This window comes from Fusarium verticillioides, chromosome 9 (genome assembly GCF_000149555.1).
Source record: "Fusarium verticillioides 7600 chromosome 9, whole genome shotgun sequence".
In the NCBI taxonomy this organism is placed as follows: domain Eukaryota; kingdom Fungi; phylum Ascomycota; class Sordariomycetes; order Hypocreales; family Nectriaceae; genus Fusarium; species Fusarium verticillioides.
The window spans coordinates 2,318,227-2,339,436 of NC_031683.1; the positions used below are offsets into that span (position 1 = coordinate 2,318,227).

General features: G+C 50.1%; 9 protein-coding genes across 9 annotated transcripts; 3 read left to right on the forward strand and 6 right to left on the reverse strand.

The window, feature by feature from the left end:
• Positions 1–126: 126 nt before the first annotated feature.
• Positions 127–2,495, forward strand: FVEG_10141 (hypothetical protein). The gene has a single exon (XM_018899201.1). The coding sequence runs from the start codon at positions 212–214 to the stop codon at positions 2,270–2,272; it is 2,061 nt and encodes a 686-aa protein (XP_018757222.1). The 5' UTR covers positions 127–211; the 3' UTR covers positions 2,273–2,495.
• FVEG_10140 (hypothetical protein) lies at positions 2,284–5,605 on the reverse strand. Its single transcript, XM_018899200.1, has 2 exons — positions 3,481–5,605; positions 2,284–3,433 (listed from the first exon to the last, which is right to left on the reverse strand). Exons 1-2 carry the CDS (start codon positions 5,150–5,152, stop codon positions 2,493–2,495), a joined length of 2,613 nt encoding a protein of 870 aa, XP_018757221.1. The 5' UTR covers positions 5,153–5,605; the 3' UTR covers positions 2,284–2,492.
• Positions 5,606–6,847: 1,242 nt separating this feature from the next.
• On the forward strand, positions 6,848–10,892 carry FVEG_10139 (hypothetical protein). The gene has a single exon (XM_018899199.1). The coding sequence runs from the start codon at positions 7,008–7,010 to the stop codon at positions 8,025–8,027; it is 1,020 nt and encodes a 339-aa protein (XP_018757219.1). The 5' UTR covers positions 6,848–7,007; the 3' UTR covers positions 8,028–10,892.
• Positions 7,982–10,621, reverse strand: FVEG_10138 (hypothetical protein). Its single transcript, XM_018899198.1, has 2 exons — positions 8,455–10,621; positions 7,982–8,406 (listed from the first exon to the last, which is right to left on the reverse strand). The coding sequence occupies exons 1-2, from the start codon at positions 10,278–10,280 to the stop codon at positions 8,133–8,135; spliced, it is 2,100 nt and encodes a 699-aa protein (XP_018757220.1). The 5' UTR covers positions 10,281–10,621; the 3' UTR covers positions 7,982–8,132.
• A 2,442-nt stretch (positions 10,893–13,334) lies between the features above and the next one.
• On the forward strand, positions 13,335–13,853 carry FVEG_16728 (hypothetical protein; the record flags this gene model as incomplete). Its single annotated transcript, XM_018905969.1, has 1 exon — positions 13,335–13,853. One exon carries the CDS (start codon positions 13,335–13,337, stop codon positions 13,851–13,853), a length of 519 nt encoding a protein of 172 aa, XP_018757218.1.
• A 14-nt stretch (positions 13,854–13,867) lies between these two features.
• On the reverse strand, positions 13,868–14,864 carry FVEG_10137 (hypothetical protein). Its single transcript, XM_018899197.1, has one exon. It carries the CDS (start codon positions 14,730–14,732, stop codon positions 13,968–13,970), a length of 765 nt encoding a protein of 254 aa, XP_018757217.1. The 5' UTR covers positions 14,733–14,864; the 3' UTR covers positions 13,868–13,967.
• Positions 14,865–15,374: 510 nt separating this feature from the next.
• Positions 15,375–16,106, reverse strand: FVEG_10136 (hypothetical protein; the record flags this gene model as incomplete). Its single annotated transcript, XM_018899196.1, has 1 exon — positions 15,375–16,106. One exon carries the CDS (start codon positions 16,104–16,106, stop codon positions 15,375–15,377), a length of 732 nt encoding a protein of 243 aa, XP_018757216.1.
• A 613-nt stretch (positions 16,107–16,719) lies between these two features.
• On the reverse strand, positions 16,720–18,632 carry FVEG_10135 (L-lactate dehydrogenase (cytochrome)). The gene has a single exon (XM_018899195.1). It carries the CDS (start codon positions 18,123–18,125, stop codon positions 16,839–16,841), a length of 1,287 nt encoding a protein of 428 aa, XP_018757215.1. The 5' UTR covers positions 18,126–18,632; the 3' UTR covers positions 16,720–16,838.
• Positions 18,633–18,636: 4 nt separating this feature from the next.
• Positions 18,637–21,117, reverse strand: FVEG_10134 (hypothetical protein; the record flags this gene model as incomplete). Its single annotated transcript, XM_018899194.1, has 6 exons — positions 18,637–19,417; positions 19,464–19,854; positions 19,903–20,445; positions 20,495–20,862; positions 20,914–21,002; positions 21,052–21,117. The coding sequence occupies 6 exons, from the start codon at positions 21,115–21,117 to the stop codon at positions 18,688–18,690; spliced, it is 2,187 nt and encodes a 728-aa protein (XP_018757214.1). The 3' UTR covers positions 18,637–18,687.
• Positions 21,118–21,210: the final 93 nt, after the last annotated feature.

Here is a 21,210-nt window from a genome sequence, read left to right on the forward strand (position 1 = left end):
GTTGCAAGCAGAGGGTATAAATAAAGTCTTCTGGTCCAAGGCGCTCTAGGGTGTCTGAGTGTGAAGCTTTTCGTCATAACTAAAGCTCCGTGATGGCCCCACTTTGAACTGGATCAGCTTTTCGCTCCTGACGTAACGGCTCAGTCCATGCAACCAATACTTTTCCATCAACACTTCAATTGTGCTGTGTCTACGACCCCATACTTTTCAAATGGACGGCCTAGACGAGTTTGAAAAGTCGCTGGCCGCTGAGAAGGCCGAGAGGGAGCGCGCAGAACGCGACCACGACGAAAAGCGACATCGCAAACACAGACATCACCGACACGACTCGGAACGCGAAAGAGACAGAGATGGAGACAGAGACGGACATAGACATCGCCACCGTCGGAGACACGACGACGAAGACGATGGTCACCGAAGTAAGCGCTCACGCCATTCGCGCGACGACGAAGATGGCCACCGATCGCGACGACACGGCGACGACCGGCATCGTAAGACAACAGACCCCAAAGAAGATCTCCCCATTCCCGACGAAGAGAAGCCGGCCAGCCAAGACCCAGTCGACCGATCGAAATCCCTCCAGCGAGACTCTTGGATGACAGCTCCCTCCTCCATTGAGGTCGACTATATCCACCGACCCGACAAGAACAAGTCACCACCTCCGAAACCCGAGCCAAAGCGTGTCGTGTCCAAGCGCGAGATCAACACTCACATCAACGACATCAACGAAGGCAAGTCCATCGATGAACTTGACATTCCATCCGAACCAACTGTAAATTACACCTTTGGCGACGCTGGCTCTTCATGGCGAATGACCAAGCTCAAAGCTGCATACACGGCAGCTGAAGAAAGCGGTCGTCCCATTGAAGATGTCGCGATGGAACGGTTTGGCGACCTGCGATATTTCGACGACGCGCGGGAAGAGAAGGAAGAGATGGAGCGACGCAAAATCTACGGGAAAGACTACAAGGGCCACGACAAGCCAACAGGGGACCTCTACCGCGAGAGGATCAAGAACCAGCGCAAGGACTCACCACCTCCCGAGCCTGAGCAAGGAACAATTATTCCAGACACGCGTCCTCAATCAACTCCCGTGATGGACCAATCCGCACTCAACCGTCTCCGTGCCCAAATGATGAAAGCGAAACTCCGCCGTGCCCCGAATGCCGCACAGCTCGAAGAAGAATACAACAAAGCAGCAGCAATGTTCGCCACAGCCCAATCCAACCCCGAAGCCGTCGTTCTCAGCGTAATGGACAACCGGCAGCTCGCCGGTACACGCAACGAAGCCAAAGCCATCACCAACAAACGCGGTCGCGAGCGCGGAAACGTCGAGGAGAACACAGAAATGACAATCGACGACATGGTCCGCGAGGAACGTCGTACAAAGAACCAAGCTGGCGGTGAGGGTCTCCGTCTAGCAGAACGCATCGCAAAGGACGGCAAGTTCGATAACGATCTGGACTACATGGACGAAAACGCCGAGAAGCTCGCCAAGCGCCTGCACAAATCCGACATCAACCTCAAAAACATGGCCGTATCCGAGTTTCAGAAAATGTCCCGCGCTCTCGACAATTGTCCCCTGTGCCACCACGAAGACAAGAACCAACCGCCCCTCGCACCCGTCATCGCCCTCGGAACACGCGCCTTTCTCACCCTCGCGACCGAACCAGAGATCTCCCCCGGCGGCGCCGTCATCGTCCCCCTCGCACACCGCGCGAATCTCCTAGAGTGCGACGACGACGAGTGGGAGGAGATACGAAACTTTATGAAGAGCTTGACACGGATGTATCACGAACAGGGTCGCGAGGTTGTATTCTACGAAAACGCAGCGCAGCCCCATCGCCGCATGCACGCAGCCATGGTCGCCGTCCCGATCCCCTACGAAGAAGGCGCCACGGCACCCGCGTACTTCAAAGAGGCGTTCCTGTCATCCGACGAGGAGTGGAGTCAGCATCGCAAGATCATCGACACAGGCGCAAAAGCGCGCGACGGCATGGGCCGTTCCGCATTTAGACGCTCTATCGCGAAGGAGATGCCGTATTTTCACGTGTGGTTTACGCTAGATGGCGGATTGGGCCATATTATTGAAGATGCGGGTCGGTGGCCGAAGGGCGATCTTTTCGCGCGTGAAGTCTTGGGGGGCATTGTTGATGCGGAGCCGCATGTTATGAAGAAGCAGGGGCGCTGGATGAGGGGCGATCCTAGAGTGGAGGGCTTCAAGAAGGGATGGCGGAAGTTTGATTGGACGAGGATGCTCGCGGAGGGATAATTTTATTTAAAGTAGAAGCGTCAAAAGGTATCATTGAGAGAAGCTAGCTATCATTAAGCGTTGATATGTAAAAGACATTACATGGGACATGGCAGTCCTCGAGATTAATGTTATATAAAGAAACAAACGAGATATCATACTCCAACCTTGGTCCCTCAACCAAACCAAGCATGAAGCCCGTCTCTGGGGTATCAAGACAAGTATGTCGAAATATTACTCTTTATCGCACGAGTGTCCCTCGTCGTCCCCTTTCACGATCTTTCCTCCCATCTGCACCAGTGACCTTCATCCAATCCTCCCACTCTTTACTCATCTCCATGAGCACAGAGCCCATGACACTCGCGCTAGCCATGAGACCGTGACCTTCACCCTCGAGAACACGAACTTCGCAGCGCCGCATCGTTTTACCGAGCCATTTCACGTTATCGACGGGGACGCGGGTATCTCTGCTGCCGTGGTGGATGACGACGGGTCTTGTGATGTCGACGTAGCGGAAGCCAATTGTGTGACGGCGCTCGAGGCAGACGAGGAGGTCGACGGCGGGGTTTGCGCCTGTTGTGGCGAGTTCCCAGATGGCGTGGGTTAATCGGAGATCGTAGGTCATTTGGCGTTCCTTATCTGCCATGGCGTCCGCCGCGGCTGCGATGATATCTGAATCGCCTCTTGTGCCTTGTGGAATGCTCATTCTGTCCATGTTCTCGGAAGCATTGGGAGGTTCCAATTCTGTGTCGCCGTGACCGGGTGATTTGTTATACACGTTCTCTTTATCCAAGCTCGGGGTAACGTTACGCGAACTGGCTGTGCTGTCTCGACCGCCATTATTCCTTCGCTTGCCTCGTCGTGGTGTTTTGGGTAATGAACTGGTGATTGAGCTACTCGTGGCGGTCATGAAGCTACTATTTGCAGCCTTGAGGATAGGTGTCGGGAGTGCTCTGAGGATTCGTTGCGAGGTAGGGATAGCGTTGGTTGGAGGGAGGGTTTGTGAGGTACCGAAGACGTTCATTTGGGAGGGAGGGATCCAGGGCGCGAGGAGGTGTATTCGACCACGGATGTGTTGAGGCATTCGAAGAGCTGTAGCAAGTGCGTAAATGGCGCCGGCGGAGTGAGCGAGAATAGAGAACTTGGTGATCTTGAGGGTCTGGCAAATAGCATAAACATCATCTACAACAATTAGCGCGCCCTTCTCAATTGAAGAAACATCAATTTACCTGGCCAACTCAGCGGCGTAGCAGTGCCATCAGAATAAGGCTCGCTATCGCCAACACCCGGTCGATCCGGGGTAATAAGCCGCAGCTTTAATGTCAGTGCCAGCTCATCATAAAAGGCGGTGATGTATCTCGTCAATCCCATTCCAACGCAGCAAAAAACCGCAGAACCTTCCGAGTCACCGACTTCTGAGAAGGATATGACACGACCTGTTTGAGGATGTCGAATCTTCTGCGATAAACGTGGTGAGCACAAATAAGACTCGACGGCATCGTCGACTGAGTCGGCGGATTGAGGACGCTCGTAACCAGCAGGTGCATTGTTCTGCACTGGTTGGGGACTGGGTGAATCGCGGGCTCGTTCGTCGATTTTGTGATTCAGTGGTGCAGACAAACGCTTCAGGCGGGAACTGCTGCGCTTGACTTTGATGGCCTCATTTGGTGCCGGGCTCTGTCGACCAGATCTTCTCCGATCATTGCGGTCATTGCTCTGATCCCGCTTTCGACCTTGAGCCACGGCAGGAAATGGAGCGCCCTCATCTTCTTCGTCGCTGAAGCCGTCATTAACATCGAGGAAACTTCTGCCCGCTACGCTGGTGCTCTTTGACGGAGATGCGTCCTTGAGGCCATAAACTGGTGATCGGGTGGATGATCTTGATTGAACATGGCCAGAATGACTTTGTTTCCTTCGGCTTGACTCCCGATCTCGAGTTCTGTGTTCCTCGCCTTCTGGAATCACATCATTCGTCGTACCATCCTCCCGTCTTGACCTCCTCGCGCTCGATCTCTTCTGCGGGCCCGTCTTTGCAAGACTCGAATTCCGCGCCGGGATAGCGCAAGGTGAATTCATCGGGCGTTCGATTGGCAGCTCGTAATGTGACTCTTCACGGATCGCAGTCTCAGCAAAGAATGGATCACTGCGCCCACCGCTGTGTACACTCTCGCCAGGAAGAGCACCAGAAGATGAAGCCGAGACTCCGCCCGAAACCCGCTTCCTCTCGGCTTCCTTCTCCCGCAGACGCTCCTTGGAACTCATGTACATGAGGCCTTTTTGACTCCTCGTTGACGTTTTCCTACCCCAGCTGTCGTGTGATTGTTTGTGGTTCAGTTCGGGGGTCGAGGCACCGCGACGTTCGATCGAAAGGTTCCCTATACTCTGGGCATCATCGTTCTTGGACGCAGCTGAAGATCCTTTTGACGACGGTCGGGATGTGCTATTTCGAATAAATGATCGCAGCCCACCGGAACCTTCGCGGCTTGGACTTCTTGGACTTCTAGGGCTTTTTGTCGCTGTCAGAGGTGAATAACCGCTGGGGGGTTTCGAGGTGCGTATGACAGGAGGTAACGCCGCGAGTTCGTCGAGTGACACGGGGTCTTGTCTCAGGTCGTCGAGGCTAGGCTGATGAAACGCTCCGTAGTCCACACCAAAGCTACCGTTCCCAGGACTCGCGGGTAGTGACAGGCTCGTGTGCGACGCCTCGAAGTGATTCGTCGCAGGCTTCGAGATGACGCTCAGGCTGGTGATGAGGTTGGAGATGACTTCCGGGCTGGCGGGGGGAAGACCGGAGTTGCGCTTTGACGAGGAGGGGCCTTGGAGAGAGCGTCGTCGAGAGTGAGCATGGTGATTGTGGGCGCGCGTTGGGATAGGGGGAATATCAGCCGAGTCAAAATCCATGGCTAGGGCGACGGACTCTAGGACGAGTCACCAAAAAAAGAAGTGGATGTCAAGGGAGAAGCAAGTCGGGTTCGCGATGCTGTGGCTCACGGGTCGACGATAGTCTCGCGCAGACAAAGGGTGGCGCGGCTATCTCACCCTTGGAATAAGGGATGAGTAGAAAAACCCGTCACGACGAGGGAGGATTGCTCTCTCTGGGGATATTAGCTCGTTCGGTGGAAGTGGTGATGGTGGATCGCGGTGGCTGTACTAGGAATATTAGATTGAGCCAAGTGGGTTTATCTTCCGATTTGTCGCGTGGGAAGGGGGAAAGGAAGGAAAAGAAGCCAGCCAGATGCAAGAAAATAACAAAGGGAGAGAGAGAGATCAACCGTCAAGGATAGGGCAGTTGGGTTTGGTAATAATTTGGTGGTCGCGCAAATAGAAGTTGGTTGACGAGGAGAAGCGAAAAGACGGGCAAAATGGGCGAGGGGACAAGGCTAAGCTAGGGGGGGAAGACAGGAAGCTAAGACAGGGAGCGTGGAGCCAATCAATCAGCCTTAGAGCCCAAGACTCATATTGCAGCTGAATTTGCTTATGTTTTTAGACTCTACTATGGTCGAGAATAAATGAACTGGGAAAAAGAGACGAGTCGAGATTCTGGGGGAGGAATGGTTTCAACATGCCATGCCTCAAGGGGCTGAACGTTACCTTACCTTACCTTACCTTACCTCACTCTACGTGCCTCCGACACTATCGCCAACTCGGGAGGTTGCGTCCCGACGGGGAGTGCGCATGACCAAGACAAGTCTCTAAACCAAGAAAAACAAGACAAAAGAAACACTTTCAGATCTTATCCTGTGTGTCTGTTTTGTTTATCGCTGTGCCTCTCTCTCTCTTGCACTCGACCTCTCTTCAGTGACAATGCACCCCTGAGTCCACTCTCTGGACCCCTGAAAGCTAAGTTTTCCCCTGGAGCTTATTCCATTCCCGTTAGCCTAGACCCTGCACCAATCCAACAATGAATCTACATTCCATCTCATCACCATTCCAACGAATCTGTCTAGACTGCCAGTTTCACACTTAAACTTTAACCTGTTAGTAAAAAACTAAATAGTAATCTACAAGTCGTGCTGAATACAATAGTTGGTAGAGAGAGGCTCTGTGATCTGCGACGGGTCAATTAACTGGAAACTCCACTGCTCCACAGCGGATGTTCGTTTTAGACTGGGGCTGTCTGGGTTAGAGTAGACCAATTTCATCCAATGTTGTTAGGCGGCGCTGAGTGACATATCACGGAGTATAATTGACTGTATAATTACCGGGAAGAGATATGGAGAGTGAATGTTGATATTGGTTTGTTTTTATTGCCCGGCATGGAACCATGGCCATTATTTTCTGGCCCTGGTGCTTATTTATCTCCCTTGCATTTGTTGGTACGGTACCTGCATCGGATCCATCAAGCATCGTCTCAATTGCCGTGGTTCAACTTGAAAGGTTCTACTGGTCGAAAAATGAGATCCTCAATGTTTATAGATGCTGCCAGTTGAAAATGACATCGAGATCGGTACCTTTTAGGCTGTTGTCTTCATTGTCCGCATCAAACTCCACCAATCAGATTTGTGGCTGACCACACATTAGCCACACGACGTCATTCCCCAGCCCCAGATCATCATCCCAAATCTCCCCAGTTCCATTTCCAGGATAAAAAGGACCGCGACGTCATGCCAATGAAACAATCCTCACCCGTTCACTAAAATAAAAATAAACCCTCCAAAAATTAAGCAACAAATCTCGTGGCATTTCCAATCTAAAACTCTACAGTATATCTGCGCCACAACCTAATACCCATCACTCCCTCACTCACTAACAAACGATGGACGTTCTTCTCTCCCTCCCAATAATATCCTACCTCATCTCCCCCGCCTCAGCATCATGGTCCACATCCTTCAACATCTTCTTCTTCTACGTCCAGTGGACCACCTTCGTCCTAACCCACACGCCCTTCCGCGTGCGCCTCATCGGCTCCCTCGCCACGCGCATAATCCTATTTCTCTTCCCGTCGCTTGTATCGTTGCTATTTGACACAGGCGTGCCAAGTATCGCAGAGTCGATCAAATTTGGCGGCCGTGCTTCGCTTGCCCCGCGGGATGCGCGCTTGCTTACGCGACAGCTGGGCCTTGTGCTGGTGAACCTCTTGTGCGTGACGTTGCTGGAGGGCGCGTCGCATTTGGCGTTTGTGTATCTCGTTGGTGAGAATGATTTTAATCCGACGGCGTTGCTGCCTTTGCCGTGGCAGTTGGCGAAACATATTGTGCTTATGATGACGGGGCGTGAGGTGTTGACTTATTACATTCATCGCAATCTTCTTCACTCCAGTGGCGCAATTGGCAAGCTTCACAGACGCTTCAGTCACGCGCGATCAGCAGCGCCGTACAGTCTTCTCGTATTTGCAGATTACCCCATCCCTTTTCTTCTCCATCACTTCTTCCCAATGTACCTGCCCGCCATCGCCCTGCGCCCTCACATGGTCACGTACTTCCTCTTCCTTGCGCTCTGCACGGTCGAAGAGACAATCACCACGTCAGGGTACAGTGTCGTGCCTGGCATTATCATGGGTGGAATGACGCGTCGCAGAGCAATTCATTACGCGAGCGGAGGCGATTGCAATTTCGGCGCCTGGGGAGTTTTGGACTGGGCGAATGATACAGGAAAAGGGAGGGATGTTCTCGACGATGTGAGGGCTGAGGCGGAGAAACATAACGTCAAGGAGAGGTCGGCGGATAAGTTGGATAGCGGTGTGAGTGCTCTCCAGGGAGGGATTGACAAATTGACGAATGGAGATGATGGCGGTAAGAGGAGGAGTTCGCGATTGAGAGCAAAACGCGGCAATTGAATGGAGTCCATTTTCGATTGACATCAAAGTCGTTTCCCAGCAAATAACGTGCAGCCATCTAATAATAAGTGTACAAACTCCCATCCATCCCATTGCTTGTTCCATCTATTTATATCCCATCTTCTTCGCGAACCAGCTCAGCGTCTCAATGCCGCTCTGCACTCTCATGCCAATTCTAGTGTCCAGCACAAAAGTCTCCCATACCTTGGCGACATCCATTTGCTTCACACACTCGTCGTATTTTTCTCTTCTATACGCTGCAATCTCATCCGGTGTGCCTTCGGGAGGATTGCAACACTCTGACCATGCGATGGCGCCTTTTTCGTACACTGCTGCCGCGAGGACGTAGTCATCCTTTGTCGGGCCCTTAAATGCGAAACTGACCTGGTTAGACGTGATACGATTGACATGTGACTCTTGAACTTACCGGTCAAACTTAAAGACATGCGTCTCCAATAACTCTCTCGCCTCGGCAAACTTCTTCTGATTGCGGAACAACGAGGCGTTGATGAGCGCCCAGGCTCCCATCTCATCAACCTCAGCCTTGATCTTATCCGCAACCTCCGTCTTAGCAGTGCATCTGTCCCAACTCATGTCCCCAACTGCCTTGTCCAGTTCAGCGGGTCCCATGCGCTTGATGGTGTTCCACATGTAACTCATCTCCAACGCGGGACTGGGCCCAATCGCATCAGCGAGATCGACGCCAAAGCTCTTAGCGCGGTCCTCCCACTTCTGTATCTTGCGCTGGACAAACACCTCGAACGGCAGCTGGCGCGCCATGAAGCGCTTCTTACCCGCTACGCCTGGCGCCTTGCGCAGGTATTCTTCCGCTTTGGCTTTTTGGCGGCGCGCCTCATCCTTGTCTCCCGCGGCTACGGCGTCGCGGTAGAGTTCGACGGATGCGATACCTGCCATGTAGTAGTACAGTGCGTGACTCCAGTCGTTAAGCTCGAGGCATCGCATGAAGGAGTCGCGCATAAGAGGCCAGTCCTGAATGGCCATTGAATTGAGCGAGAGCTCAAAGTTATTGAGTGCCGTGACTTGCTTCATCTTGGACTCACCGCCGGTGGTGAGAACTTCAACGGCTTTGGGGAGGTCACGCTCATTGCTGTGCAGACGCGCCTCTTCAATGAGCCAGAGTCGCGAGTCGGGGTATCGAGAGCGCATCGATGCAAGAAGTTTCTCGCATTTTTCTCGTGGAGGCCCGACAATCTCAGCACCCTCGTCGAAATCTTTTGCATCGGGGAGGATGTCGACTGCGCCCAGGAGAGCATTGTAGTAAGACAGCAGGACAAGACCGGCGATGGCGCCGTTGACATTGGCGTAAGCGGTGGAGCGCCAGAGCATGCGAACGCCACGCTCACGATCACCACGGAAGCCAACAACGGAAAGGAGACGAGTGAAAGCGGGAGGAACCAGGGTCAACATGAGAAGAATCATACCAAAACACATGTTAGCCCCGGAGTGAACAAAGATGTCGAGGGGGTTTTCAAGAAGAACAGAGTCGGACTCGGTAGGCTTCGATCGAGCCTCACGCAGAGGTGCACCTTCATCGATCTTCTCATCCTCGGTGGTCGATGAGCTTGAAGAGTCTCCAGTCGCAGGAGTCTGTGTGCCAGAAGCCGAGTCAATATCAAGCTTCTCCATGCTCTTATTCAATTCCGTAACAGGCTTAGCGGAGAGCGATGCCTCTGAAGTTGACTGAGGCATATCCTTGAGCGTCTTCGCCTCAGCCTCAATAATCGCATCAAGCGTCATGAACGCCTTGCGAAGCTTAAGAAAACTCTTCATCGCATCAATGAGACTCTCATGCAAAACACCAACCACAGCGCCCATGAGCTGCGTCTCCGCACGAACGAGCTCGAATTCTGTACCGGGAGGATACAACTTACTCCCCGCACGAGCCTTGCCATGCTTCTGAGCCTTTTTGTAATCCGCCCAAGCTTTTGCTTCACATTCATCGAGCTTAGTGGTGGTCTCGGTCATGACGGCTTTTTCAAAGCCCAGCACGGAGCGCATGAAGATGGTGACTGCCAAACCAAGCTGGTGAAAGGACGAGTCTCCCGTCTGAAGCTTCTCCCAAGCTCCGTCGATATCGTCGTTCATGATGAGGCCGCACGATGCCATTGCGTCGTCAATATCCTCCATTTCTCGGGCCATGGTGTCTTTGGTGGTGATGGAGCCAGCATCGCTGTTGGCCTCAGTAGCTGGCGTCGCGGTTCCGGACCGGAACCAACCCGCTAAACGACTCATTTCGATGAATCTTTGGAGTCTGATTGACTAGGTGAGGTTGAGATGGAAGAGTATTCTGGTGATATACGCGCGAATTGATGCTGAGCCTCGAATGCTGACGTCTTAGGCTGAATGAGGGATCTTAAGCCCCTCTTTGTGGCGTTTACCCTGATGCTGACAGACGAGACGGGACCATCCGCTTCAGGTTTTGTGATGATAACATGCAGATTCAAGATAGTCTGTAATAATGAAGCTTGAGGATAGGGAGTGAGAGGCTTTTGAGGTTGAGCCAGAGAAAAAAAAAACCACTCGTAATGCTGAGATCAAAAATTCAGTTCCACCTCATCATAGGTAGCTTGTGCTTATGCAGGTAAGCTAAGCCTGCTAAGCTACCTGCCCCCCCACCAAATCCGCGGAGTTTAGGCGGGCTTACGCATGAGCTCGGGGCCAATCGGAGCTTGGGACTGACATCATTGTCGTTGATGCGACTCCGGCTTTGGATAATGATCTTGTGCATTTATCCAGCTCGATCAAAGAATTATACTGTACTTCATATCACCATTCTATTTGTTTTGTTTTGACTCTGCTCTGTCACTGGCATGCTTGTAAGCGTCTGATTCAGTCACCGTCTCGTATCTTATCTCCGTCCAGAGTCAATCGCCACGTAACGTGCCTCGTTGACGGATATCGGAGAACAAGAGGGTCCGTCAACTTTATGGTCCCGGCGTTTTCGGATACTCGGAACGGACGTGTCTCCCGTGTTTATCCCATAGATTACCGATGTAATTACCAACGATCCAAAGTTCTAGGGGTCAAACACTCTATGCAGGAACTCCGATGCCTCCGCTGAGATCGGGCTGCGTCATTCAGCTCGCGGTTGGTTGAGTTCCCTCGTCTTGAGAGCTAACGAGTCACTTGCCTCCATGTTTGTCGGGTTAACCCTCCTCGTTGGTAAATCGTTGAATGAAAAGAGCAGTTCGATATTCATACTTGGCCGAATCAAATGTTATGTAACAGCTCCAGTTCTCAATACAGCTGCGATCGGCGGTCCCTAAGTTGCTGAAGACATAAAGCGACCTATGAATTTCTAGATGATCGCGACTTCTCGGACACTACACCTTTTCCGCTCAACTGGTTCCCAGAAATACAGAAGAAGGGAGCAGGGCTGTCAGAGAGAGACGTTCAGAGGAATTGGGCCGTGGTTTTCTTCGCCATGTTCCCATTGAGATACTTAATTGCTTGCCATGCCGTTTGTTACAGCATGCCTGATTTTTGCCATGGCTGTGTTGAAAATCTGAAAAACATGGGAACAAAACCTTTCGGTAACTGCAGCTAGACTACTTGAGTTCTCCGCTCAACATTCGTAACATGCAGCTCCGCAGTGTTCAGAACTATGCCATGAATCTGATTTCGAATTTCTTAAGAACGTACAGCAACATAAAGATTGTAAGCAAACCCGAGTCAACATACCATCGAGGAATTGTCTGGTGTTTAGGGTATCCAACTACGACACAGGGCTAGTCTCGATAGGGTATAGCATTAACGCTTTGGGTTAGAGATGCAAAGCCCGTCACTTACAAGAAATGCAGATTGAGGATGTAGACAAAGAGATAGTAGTGCCTTGGTAGAGGACGCTATCAGTCAAAGATGCGCAGCGATAATGAGAGTCCGAGAGAGGCTGAGTTGTTCCGGAAATAACTCTCGACGGGCGATGCAAGTGGATCTGACCAGATACGGCTAGCTGAAGTCGATCGTTTCAACAGCTCGAGACTCCCAACACCCAGAATCATCTAACTTGAATCATCTCCGGGTGGATAAAGACTTCTTCGAATAAGACCATGAAGCATTCTATCACGTTAAAGATATAGATAATAGCCCAAGTTGCCATGGCACCTATCATATTCAACCATAGACTGGAGCGTCCTTGCTCAAATACCAGAGTTCCCAAGTCTCGGGACCGAGAAGGATCGCAACAGGGATGACGAGAACCAATCACACGAGCGCTAAGTCAGATCCCCCAACTTCTCATGCATTAGTGATAACAAGTGAGACAAGAGTGCGAGACGTCACGAAAGGGAAGTGAGAGAGTCGACACTTGCCTGAGCGTTGCTAGTGCTTTCAAATGTCAGAATATCTCCGTCTACAGAAGGTCAAGAGATTACAGCAGGACAAACATTGGAGTCTTCATCGAGACTTCTAGAGCCTGGTAATGTGAGCTGAGTGAGATGAAACATCTGTGATAGGGTTGTCGATCCTAGCGTCTTGAAACCGGGGGGCTGAGGCACCGAAGGAAGCGGGCCTCTGATTTGCTCTGGGCCATTTAGTGATCATCTCACTGCCGTCTTAGCAGGGATGGTCCATGTTAATGACTTTTGTTTACCGATGAAGATCTCGACTTCGGAGACTGCGTGAAGGATACTTTGAGAGTTTGTTACTGTAGCTACCGAAAGAAACGTATCCTCAAGATTCCCTCACGTCGCAAATTCATATAACATTCATTCAACGAGTCTCGTTACACAGCCTGTGCCTGTTGGCAACGGGGGCCAATATCTGTCTGACACACCAAGCCACTTGCTAGCGGAGACTAGGTGAATGGCGAGGCTCATTCCCGCTTCTTAATTAAGGACATGTGCAGGATGTCGACCCCTGTAATGCATTCATTGCGCCCACCAGTGAAAGGATCAACGAGTAAGCTATAAGATGTAAGATTCCCTTGTGTCGCGTGTCTCTTTCCTTCGCTCCCTCCTCTCTGCCGCACCAAATAGTTCCGTCAACATAACGTGAAAGATGGCGACTCGTCGATTACTTGCCATACTGGCATTCCTATCTTTTCATCAGATAGTAGCCGCAGCATTCACGAATCCACCGCCAAGCGACTCGAGTATAAATAACCCTCACTATAAACTGGGGGAGGAGATCAAGATCACTTGGGAGACGGATGCGGAGTTTACTGATCTTACAATGTGGCAAACCGACACGGGGAAGAGATACAACCTGCAATGTAATTTTGTCAAAAGTCAGTGATGAACTGTTGGCTGACCGTGTTCCAGCAAACAGCAAATCGAAGGAATATATATGGATCGCATCTTATCAAGGCACGACCCCGCCGACGGAAACTCTTTCAGTCTCTGGCTTTTCAAGACTGGTGACACAGGAGCTCTTTTTGCAAGCCATACGTTCAATATCACGGATCCTTCGTCTGCAACAACTTCAGCGCCGACGGGTACGCGAACGAACAAACCGAACACCAAGACAAAGACAAGCGAAGCAAGTGAGACGACTGCGGCCACTGCTTCGTCTACAAACGAGCCTTCGTCGGGGCTATCCACGGGAGCAACTGCCGGAGTAGCGGTAGGTGCTGTCGCTGGATCATTGATTATTGCTGGCGCTGGGTTCATGCTCTGGAGAAGACGGCGGGGCAATAAGGCTGTACCGTCGACGATTACGGCGGAAGAGGCACCGAAATATGGATATGCTCCTGTCGAAGCACCGAATGATAACGCTGCGAGGCATGGACCTTGGGAAATGGGAGGGTCGCCGACGTATTTCACGCATGAGTTACCAACTGACAACACGGTACAGCATCGAACATGAACGGGGAAAAGGAGTACGGAGTCTGGACATATACCATCCATTTACAGTTACATATATAAGACTTATGAGTTTGCAACCACCTCGCATTTTCCTCGACTATTCTGTGCTCACGTCTTAACTGCCTGAATCTCCCTTGATTGAGAAGCCAATCGTCTTCTTCCCGGTCATATCGTAGTCCGGATCTTCTGGAGCACTCCATCCGAACAAATCAATCAACTTCTCCCTTATATTCTCATAGTTTGCCCCAATCCTCAAGACACGTTCATTATTCAAGTCCAAGATAGTCCCAGCCCTCCCATACAAATGCCACTTCTGCCGACCGTAGTTGACAACCAAATCAGCTGCTTCAATAATCTCAGACTCAATGTCTTCAACTCGAAACTTCTGTCCTTGATCCGTGAGGTTGGCACTGCTGCCTACCATAACCAAACCATTCTCATCGTTTAGCCGCGCAAGTTCCCGTGAGAAAGGACCTTCGCCGATTGCGAAACCTAAAGTACCGTTCTTGACAACCCGCTCAACATTCGGGATGAGCTCATGCGCTGACTCTTTCATCTTTCCAACGAAAGCAACCGTCAATCCTAGTTCTTCTGTGAACGTTCGGACGATGGTGTATTTCTCATCTGGAAGATCGTATAGTCGCTTGAGAAGGTCGTATGTTCCAATGATGCCCATGGAATGCCCTGCTTTTCGCTTCTTGGCGATGAAGATACGTTCGATCGCCTCGGCGCTTGCGGCCATCATACCGTATCCGACATCCGTTGGGGCGATTATGACGCCGCCCTCTTTCAAAACTTCGAAGGCCCTTAGAGCGTCCCGCTTTGCGTCTGGAAGCTCGCCAGGCCGTGGTGTAATTCGAGATGAGAGGTTGCTAGTCATTTTGTCGATATAGCGAACAGTATAAAGAAAAATTAAAACCAGTGGCCGTGAGCTTGCTTATATGGTGATGGACTTTAAGTGGCGGGGAAGGATGTAGGTGTTTCTTTGAAATTCTTGACTCCAGTTTTGAGTATGAATGGAGATCAAATATTCGAGAAGTAAGCACTATTTACTTAGCTTATATACTGAAGCAATTAGATCAATCATGTGATAGCTGCGCATACACTTTGGGTAGGCAGTTCGACAAGTCTCACGCCGGAACGGACGGCATGCAGATCAATCTGTCAAAAGCACGCTATCGTCACAATAGTACGCTCTGAAGTCACCCAAAATGTCTGATCGTTCCAAAAGTTCCAAGTGAAGTTAATCCTTCGGTTCCTTTAGATACATAAAGTACCTGTTTCTACTGCAGCATATTTTGAGCGTTTGAGGGCATTCAGGTGGTGCCAAGTTGACATTTAGATCTCACACTAGACGGTAATATTAAGGTAAAGAGACCATGAACTCCTCGATTTAATTATAATCTGAATAAGAAAGTACTCTGGGTTTGATTTTAAGTTCTAAGAAGTCAACACTCAAATTTCAAAGACTTACCGTAGACAATAAGTGAGTGAAAATCACAAACTTCTCATTTCTCTCCCATCAGACGTCAAACTCCTCCTTCGTCTTCTGCATCCGTTCAGCTCGTTTCAGCTCCGCATGGGCCTTGCGATAGGACGCAATCAATTCCCTGAGAGTCATGGAACCTTTTTGAATACGCGACTCACTATAGATGTCATCGTCCTTAGCTGGTGACCCTTTAGCCTCTTCGCTATTCACACCACCCTGCACCTCTTCCTTTGGATGAGCCTCTTTCCCGAGGGTAACTACAGTCTCATCCATCTCATCAGCAGTGATGTAATCATCTGAATCATAGTCTTCAGAAGCTTCACCCATAGCCTCAGCAGCCTTCCGAGCCTCAGTCTTCTTCATAATCGCAATCCAACGAGGCAAGTTCCTCTTCATATATCCCAGCACCAGGCCCTGCTTCTTCTCCCAATTATACGGCCAGCTCTCCTCCCACGGAACTTCAGCACGACGCTTCGAGAGACGAACCAGGTCATCCACATCGACACCAATCTCGACAAGTCTCTTCACCGCGGCGTCGTGCTGTGCAGGATCATGGGTCTCAAGATGGTTGATGAAACGGATGATCTGACGGGCACCGAAGCTGGTGTTAATGATCCTCTTGCGACATGGTTCATAGTCTGTGTGGTCCAGGGGGTAGAGAGATGATTTAGAGAAGGTATGATCTTCATCTAGCGCAATGGGGCTAGGAAGACGGAGAAGAGAAACGTGGCTGCTTCCACTGGAGTTTCGGCTGTGAAGAGACATTGTGTTAGATGGTGTTAAGAGTGGTGTGGATATGAATTGAAAGAGGTCTGGAGTTGTTGCTTCAGGTCTGAATGTCAGGGGAGCTCGTTGAATTGTAACAGTCGTATGGGTTTGAACCGTCCTTTATATCAATAAATCCGCAGGAACATGTTCTTTGTCAGAACAACCTGCAACTGGCACAGTTGAACATGTGCAAGAGGAGACGCAATGATTAGTTGACAATGCGAGCACTGTTCATTCACAAAACCAAGGACGGAACAAAGACAAAGTGGGAAAAGATATCGAACATGGGCTGAAGTCTCCTGACGAAAATAATGTCTTTGGACAACGTCAAGCATCGAAGAGGCATGCAAAAGAGCAACAATAGAACAAGAGACCAGAAAACAAACATTTACAGTGACGCAAGAGCTCACAGGCCAGTGTCAGGATCAAAATTACTGGCCTTTGTACTTTATGCACAAATCGTCCTGGATCCCTTTACTTTGATATCAAAGACTGTATTTCCACATATCTCATAAGTGTTGCTCTATAATCAAGCAGATCATCTTGATAGATTAGCCCGTATTCCCATCCTGTGATCTATTTCCATAGATTAGCGATTGAATCAAGATCGCAGGGAATAGATTGGGTTTCAGCATGCAAAAAATCAAAAATATGCGTTCTATTCAAGATCTAGAGTAAATAGGTTTACCACAAATATTGAGTTTTTTGTCTACTACTAGTGACCTTTCGTTACACAAGATCACTCTCCTTTACCAAGATATCCCGATTTACCTCACCAATATCCCTCAGTCCAGCCAAATGCATGTTCATGGTCAAATCACCACACAGTGCTCTCAGGACATGCCTCACACCATCCTCACCACCCAGCGCCAAACCATAAGCATAAGGCCTCCCAACAAGAACACACTTCGCTCCCAGCGCAATAGCCTTCATGATATCAGCACCGCATCTGATACCACTATCAAAGAAAATATCAAGCTTATCCCCAACAGCATCAACGATTCGTGGCAGCATACCCAGACTGCTTGCTCCACCATCTTGTTGACGTCCACCATGGTTGCTCACCACGATTCCCTGAACACCAACCTCAACACACTTCTTGGCATCGTGAACACTCTGTATTCCTTTGAGAACAATAGGCCCGTCCCAGTGCTTCTTGAGAAATTCAACGTCCTCCCAGGAATGGGAATGGCCTGGGAATACGATCTTGGCCCACTCTCTTGCCGCGTCACCGAGACTAGCCCCTGCGGATCCGCCCTGAGCCGCCTGATAAACTCCACTCGCTGCATCGGTGATATCATAGCCGTGTTTCTCCTTGAACTTCTTTTGGAAAACAGGATCTGTGAGACCGATTTCGACACCGATGTGGTCTGGGTGGATGAAGGGGTTGTAGCCGTTGTCTAAATCGCTCGGACGCCAGCCAAGGACGTATGTGTCAAGAGTGACGAAGAGAGCCGTGTAGCCGGATGCTTTGGCGCGGTTGAGCATTGAGATAGTGATGTCGTCGTGTTCACGGCTTGGCCAATAGAGCTGAAACCATCGAGGTGCATCCTTTCCATTCGCTGCTGCAACATCTTCAATACTGGTGCTTGAAGCTGTGCTTAGCGTGTACGGGACTCCAAGAGATGCAGCAGCTCGAGCAGTAGCGGCTTCACCTTCAGGGTTGAAGATCTTCTGAACTCCAATTGGTGCAATAGCCAGTGGGAAGGGAAGCTTCTGGCCAAGAACTGTAGTAGAAGTATCAGAGAACTGCTCATTGCCATTCTCATCCCTGTGACTCGGCACAAGACGATTTGGGACGATGGACCAGCGGGAAAAAGCAGTCAAGTTGTTCCTGTATGTTGAGCCACTACCGCAATTTCCGTGGATGTAGCCCCAAGAAGTTGCCGAGAGTGTTTCTTTAGCCAAAGGCTCCCATTGCGAGGTTTGGAAAGTAAACGCCGGACGAGCAAAGTGAAGACCAGCGTCAAAGATAGATTTCTCGTAACCGAGAACGTCAGCGCTTGGAGAAGCCATAATAATTGGGAGATGTTGCTCGTCGGAGTGTTTGTCAGTAGGCTGTTGAGTAAGACATCACTGAATGTACTTCCGACTCCGTTATTAAATACTTTTCTAACATGGTTCTGACCTCGGTTACCGTGATAATTGCATCACTGTAGATCCATAGTAATGTCACCGAAAATTCTAGTGTTCAGCCTTACAAGTGCAATGATGTAAGTTAAAGCGGTTCGATCGGATATCTCGGACCGGACAAGTGCCCGCTGCATCGGCTTTCCGCCGGTCGTGAACCTTGACGGAGGCTAAAATCCGCAAAAGAGCCGCTAACACACTAGCTTTTTGAGCCTCATTCGATATGATTGTTTGGATTCATTATTCGAGATTATGGTCATTTATTTCCAGGTTTTGGTTGAATGTTCTGTTGTAAACGGTCCGATTGACATGACGTGCGGAACTTGGTGAAGATACCGTACGGGCCCTTCTGGGAGCCGATTGCTCCCGATTGATGTGTATTGAACTGGATAATGAGATAGAGTGTATGATGCTTAACCAGACTACGACAGTCAGACAGACTGGGGACCTAAGATGTACTAGAGTCGAACCCAAACAAGTCATCAAACACCATATCCCGACTTGTGAGTGCCGCATCTCCAGTGCCATCATGGCTGAAGCCAGTCTGAGACATTGGTACAAAGGCTCCTGATGCCATCGGAGGGGCTTCAAATAGAAAGCTTTGCATGATCTGATCGATGTCGAAATCGGAAACCTCCAGGTTGTTGAAGTCAATTGCCGTGCCGGGCGTTGGCTGCTGCGTCACTGAGAAGTCCGGCCCTTGATATATAATATCAGGACTTACTTCAGATAGTTCAGATAAATCAGCTTCTCCAAAGTGACCATTTTGACAGCTTGTCGGTTCGATCGCCACAAACTCCCCAACATTAACTCCCAAACGGTCCATAATCTCAAGAAGAATCTTCATCGTTCGCTTTGGAGCGTGACACCACGTCTGCTGTTCGGATAAAATCTCCAAGCAGTTTCTGAGACATAAATGCGCTTGCGATCCTGGGGTTTTCTGTGCCGCCATACGCACGTGGATGGTTGCACTGACGTACGTCGCGTATGATATAAAATAGGGCGCTGTCCTGAAACAGAAGTGCTTTCTGTACAGTAGGAGAATTTGATGGGTCTCTATCGCTGCAGTGACACACTTGAAGAAGGCTTCGGGTGCGGATGTTTCAGAGACAGATGTAAGGTGGCCTTCTGAAAGAAAAGGACGATAGATCAAGATGGTAAGTGAGTTGCATAGTGCCCTGCTCGAGTCAGTATGTAGACAAGAAAACGAACCAACACACTCACAGCAGTGATAGGTTGTGCGGAAGGATATTAGAGGAAGTAGGGTCGTTCAGATCTACCCTCAAACACTCCGGTAGTCCATCCTTCCAAGATTTCAGATCGATGTTGAGTGACTGCGCAGTGTGCCATATTTGATCAGCATTCCTTGTTGCGCTCCTCTCCGCATAAAGAGCACATAGAGTCCAATCCATGATGATGCTCAGTTTGCACAGCTGCTCAAACGTGGACACACTATAGGTCGGACAATCCAACTGAGACGGTTGCGCAGAATAGGTTCGAGTGTGAAAATCCTCCAGTTCTTCATATTCATCGCGAAAAGTGATTGGTACACGGTTATCATGCTCTCGTAACCTAGTTGGACGACCTTGGTATATCGACTGAACCTTGTCCGAAACTAAAAAGATCAGCTTCATTTGACTCTGCGGGGGGTTTTAATGCTTACTGAATGTTGCCCAGAAGACACGACGCTCAATCTCCGTATCTTCAGCAGAAGTTTTCTTTGAAGATCTTCGAGCTGGGCCATCGATGTGCAACCCAAGATCGATTATCATACTAATCGCGATACCCAAATAATGCCACGAGAGACTCCTTTCATTACACCAGGAAAACAGTGCATCAGAAACGACCAGCAGCGCCTGTATGGTAGTGATTTCACTCTTGAATAACATTTGAGAGCCAGAAGCGTGCAAGGCTTGCTCAAATTTCATGCGATATGGACGCCCAATGGAATTCAGCTTGCCGGTGCTTCGGAGAGCGGCTGCGTCAACGGTATGCATAGAGCCAGCGAAGAGCATGGCTGTGAGGAGGAGGTCGGAGTAGTAAGGACCTTTGCAAGCCATGTCGCGCATAAAGGCTGGTCGATACACGATTGAACCCATGTAGTGTTGGCGGTTCCAGAACTTGGAAAGAAGATCCATGCCGACTTTGGGGTCGACACCGCGGAAGTCAAACTTTCCTGCTCTGAGGTTGACCTTTTCTAATTGGCCTGGTTTGAATGAGCTCTTGTGCTTCAGAGTTAAGTGGCATGGACTCACGTTGCCTAGTTGTCTCTGCCAAAAGTTGGTTCTTGACAAACTCGTCGGAGTTGGGTATATGAGGCCGGTCTTGAACGGCTTCTACGGGTGTAGCTCCGCTGGAAGGGCCATGAAAGGCGGCACCGTCGGGTTGCCCGGTCGATAAATGGTTAGAAGGAGAGACAACTTGCGCCTTTGTTGGATGAGTCTGATCGCTGAAGGTGTTCAGAGTAATTATAGATTCAATGGGATTTGTGGCTTCAGCCAAATGAATGCCTCCCTGATCAGCATCAGAATACGAGCCGCTCAACTCTGGACTTCTTGAACACAATTGATCGCGCAAACGAGCATTTTCCTCCTCCAATTTGTGTATGCGCGCATTGGAGGGTCTACTCATCCAATTTAGCACCAACCCCTGCATGACATCTTAACAATCTTACCTAGCTTGAGCAATTCTCTGAGAATATGTACACTCGATAGCCCGACCCTGGCAATTTTCACACTTTGGCTTCGCGTTATCGCAGCCTAACTAAAAGAAGTCAGCAAATATGGGGCACCGCAATGAATGCATTGCTCACCTTTCGCCTTCGGCAAAAGTCGCAAGCGGCAGATGCGCGCCGGGATCTACGTTGAGATGTTTTCATGATGGCGGGACGGATGGTGATGGGCCGTGGGCTTGAAGGAAGATGATGGTCCGCTCACAAGGGAGGTGAATTGAGGTGAGATATGTATTTTGA

Bases quoted from the DNA above. Each gene is read 5' to 3' on its own strand.
- FVEG_10141 (XM_018899201.1), top strand. From the start codon at position 212: ATGGACGGCCTAGACGAGTTTGAAAAGTCGCTGGCCGCTGAGAAGGCC.
- FVEG_10140 (XM_018899200.1), bottom strand. From the start codon at position 5,152: ATGGATTTTGACTCGGCTGATATTCCCCCTATCCCAACGCGCGCCCAC. The intron at 3,434-3,480 runs GTAAATTGATGT...TAATTGTTGTAG, and splicing joins TACGCCGCTGAGTTGGCCAG to ATGATGTTTATGCTATTTGC.
- FVEG_10139 (XM_018899199.1), top strand. From the start codon at position 7,008: ATGGACGTTCTTCTCTCCCTCCCAATAATATCCTACCTCATCTCCCCC.
- FVEG_10138 (XM_018899198.1), bottom strand. From the start codon at position 10,280: ATGAGTCGTTTAGCGGGTTGGTTCCGGTCCGGAACCGCGACGCCAGCT. The intron at 8,407-8,454 runs GTAAGTTCAAGA...TAACCAGGTCAG, and splicing joins CATGTCTTTAAGTTTGACCG to TTTCGCATTTAAGGGCCCGA.
- FVEG_10137 (XM_018899197.1), bottom strand. From the start codon at position 14,732: ATGACTAGCAACCTCTCATCTCGAATTACACCACGGCCTGGCGAGCTT.
- FVEG_10135 (XM_018899195.1), bottom strand. From the start codon at position 18,125: ATGGCTTCTCCAAGCGCTGACGTTCTCGGTTACGAGAAATCTATCTTT.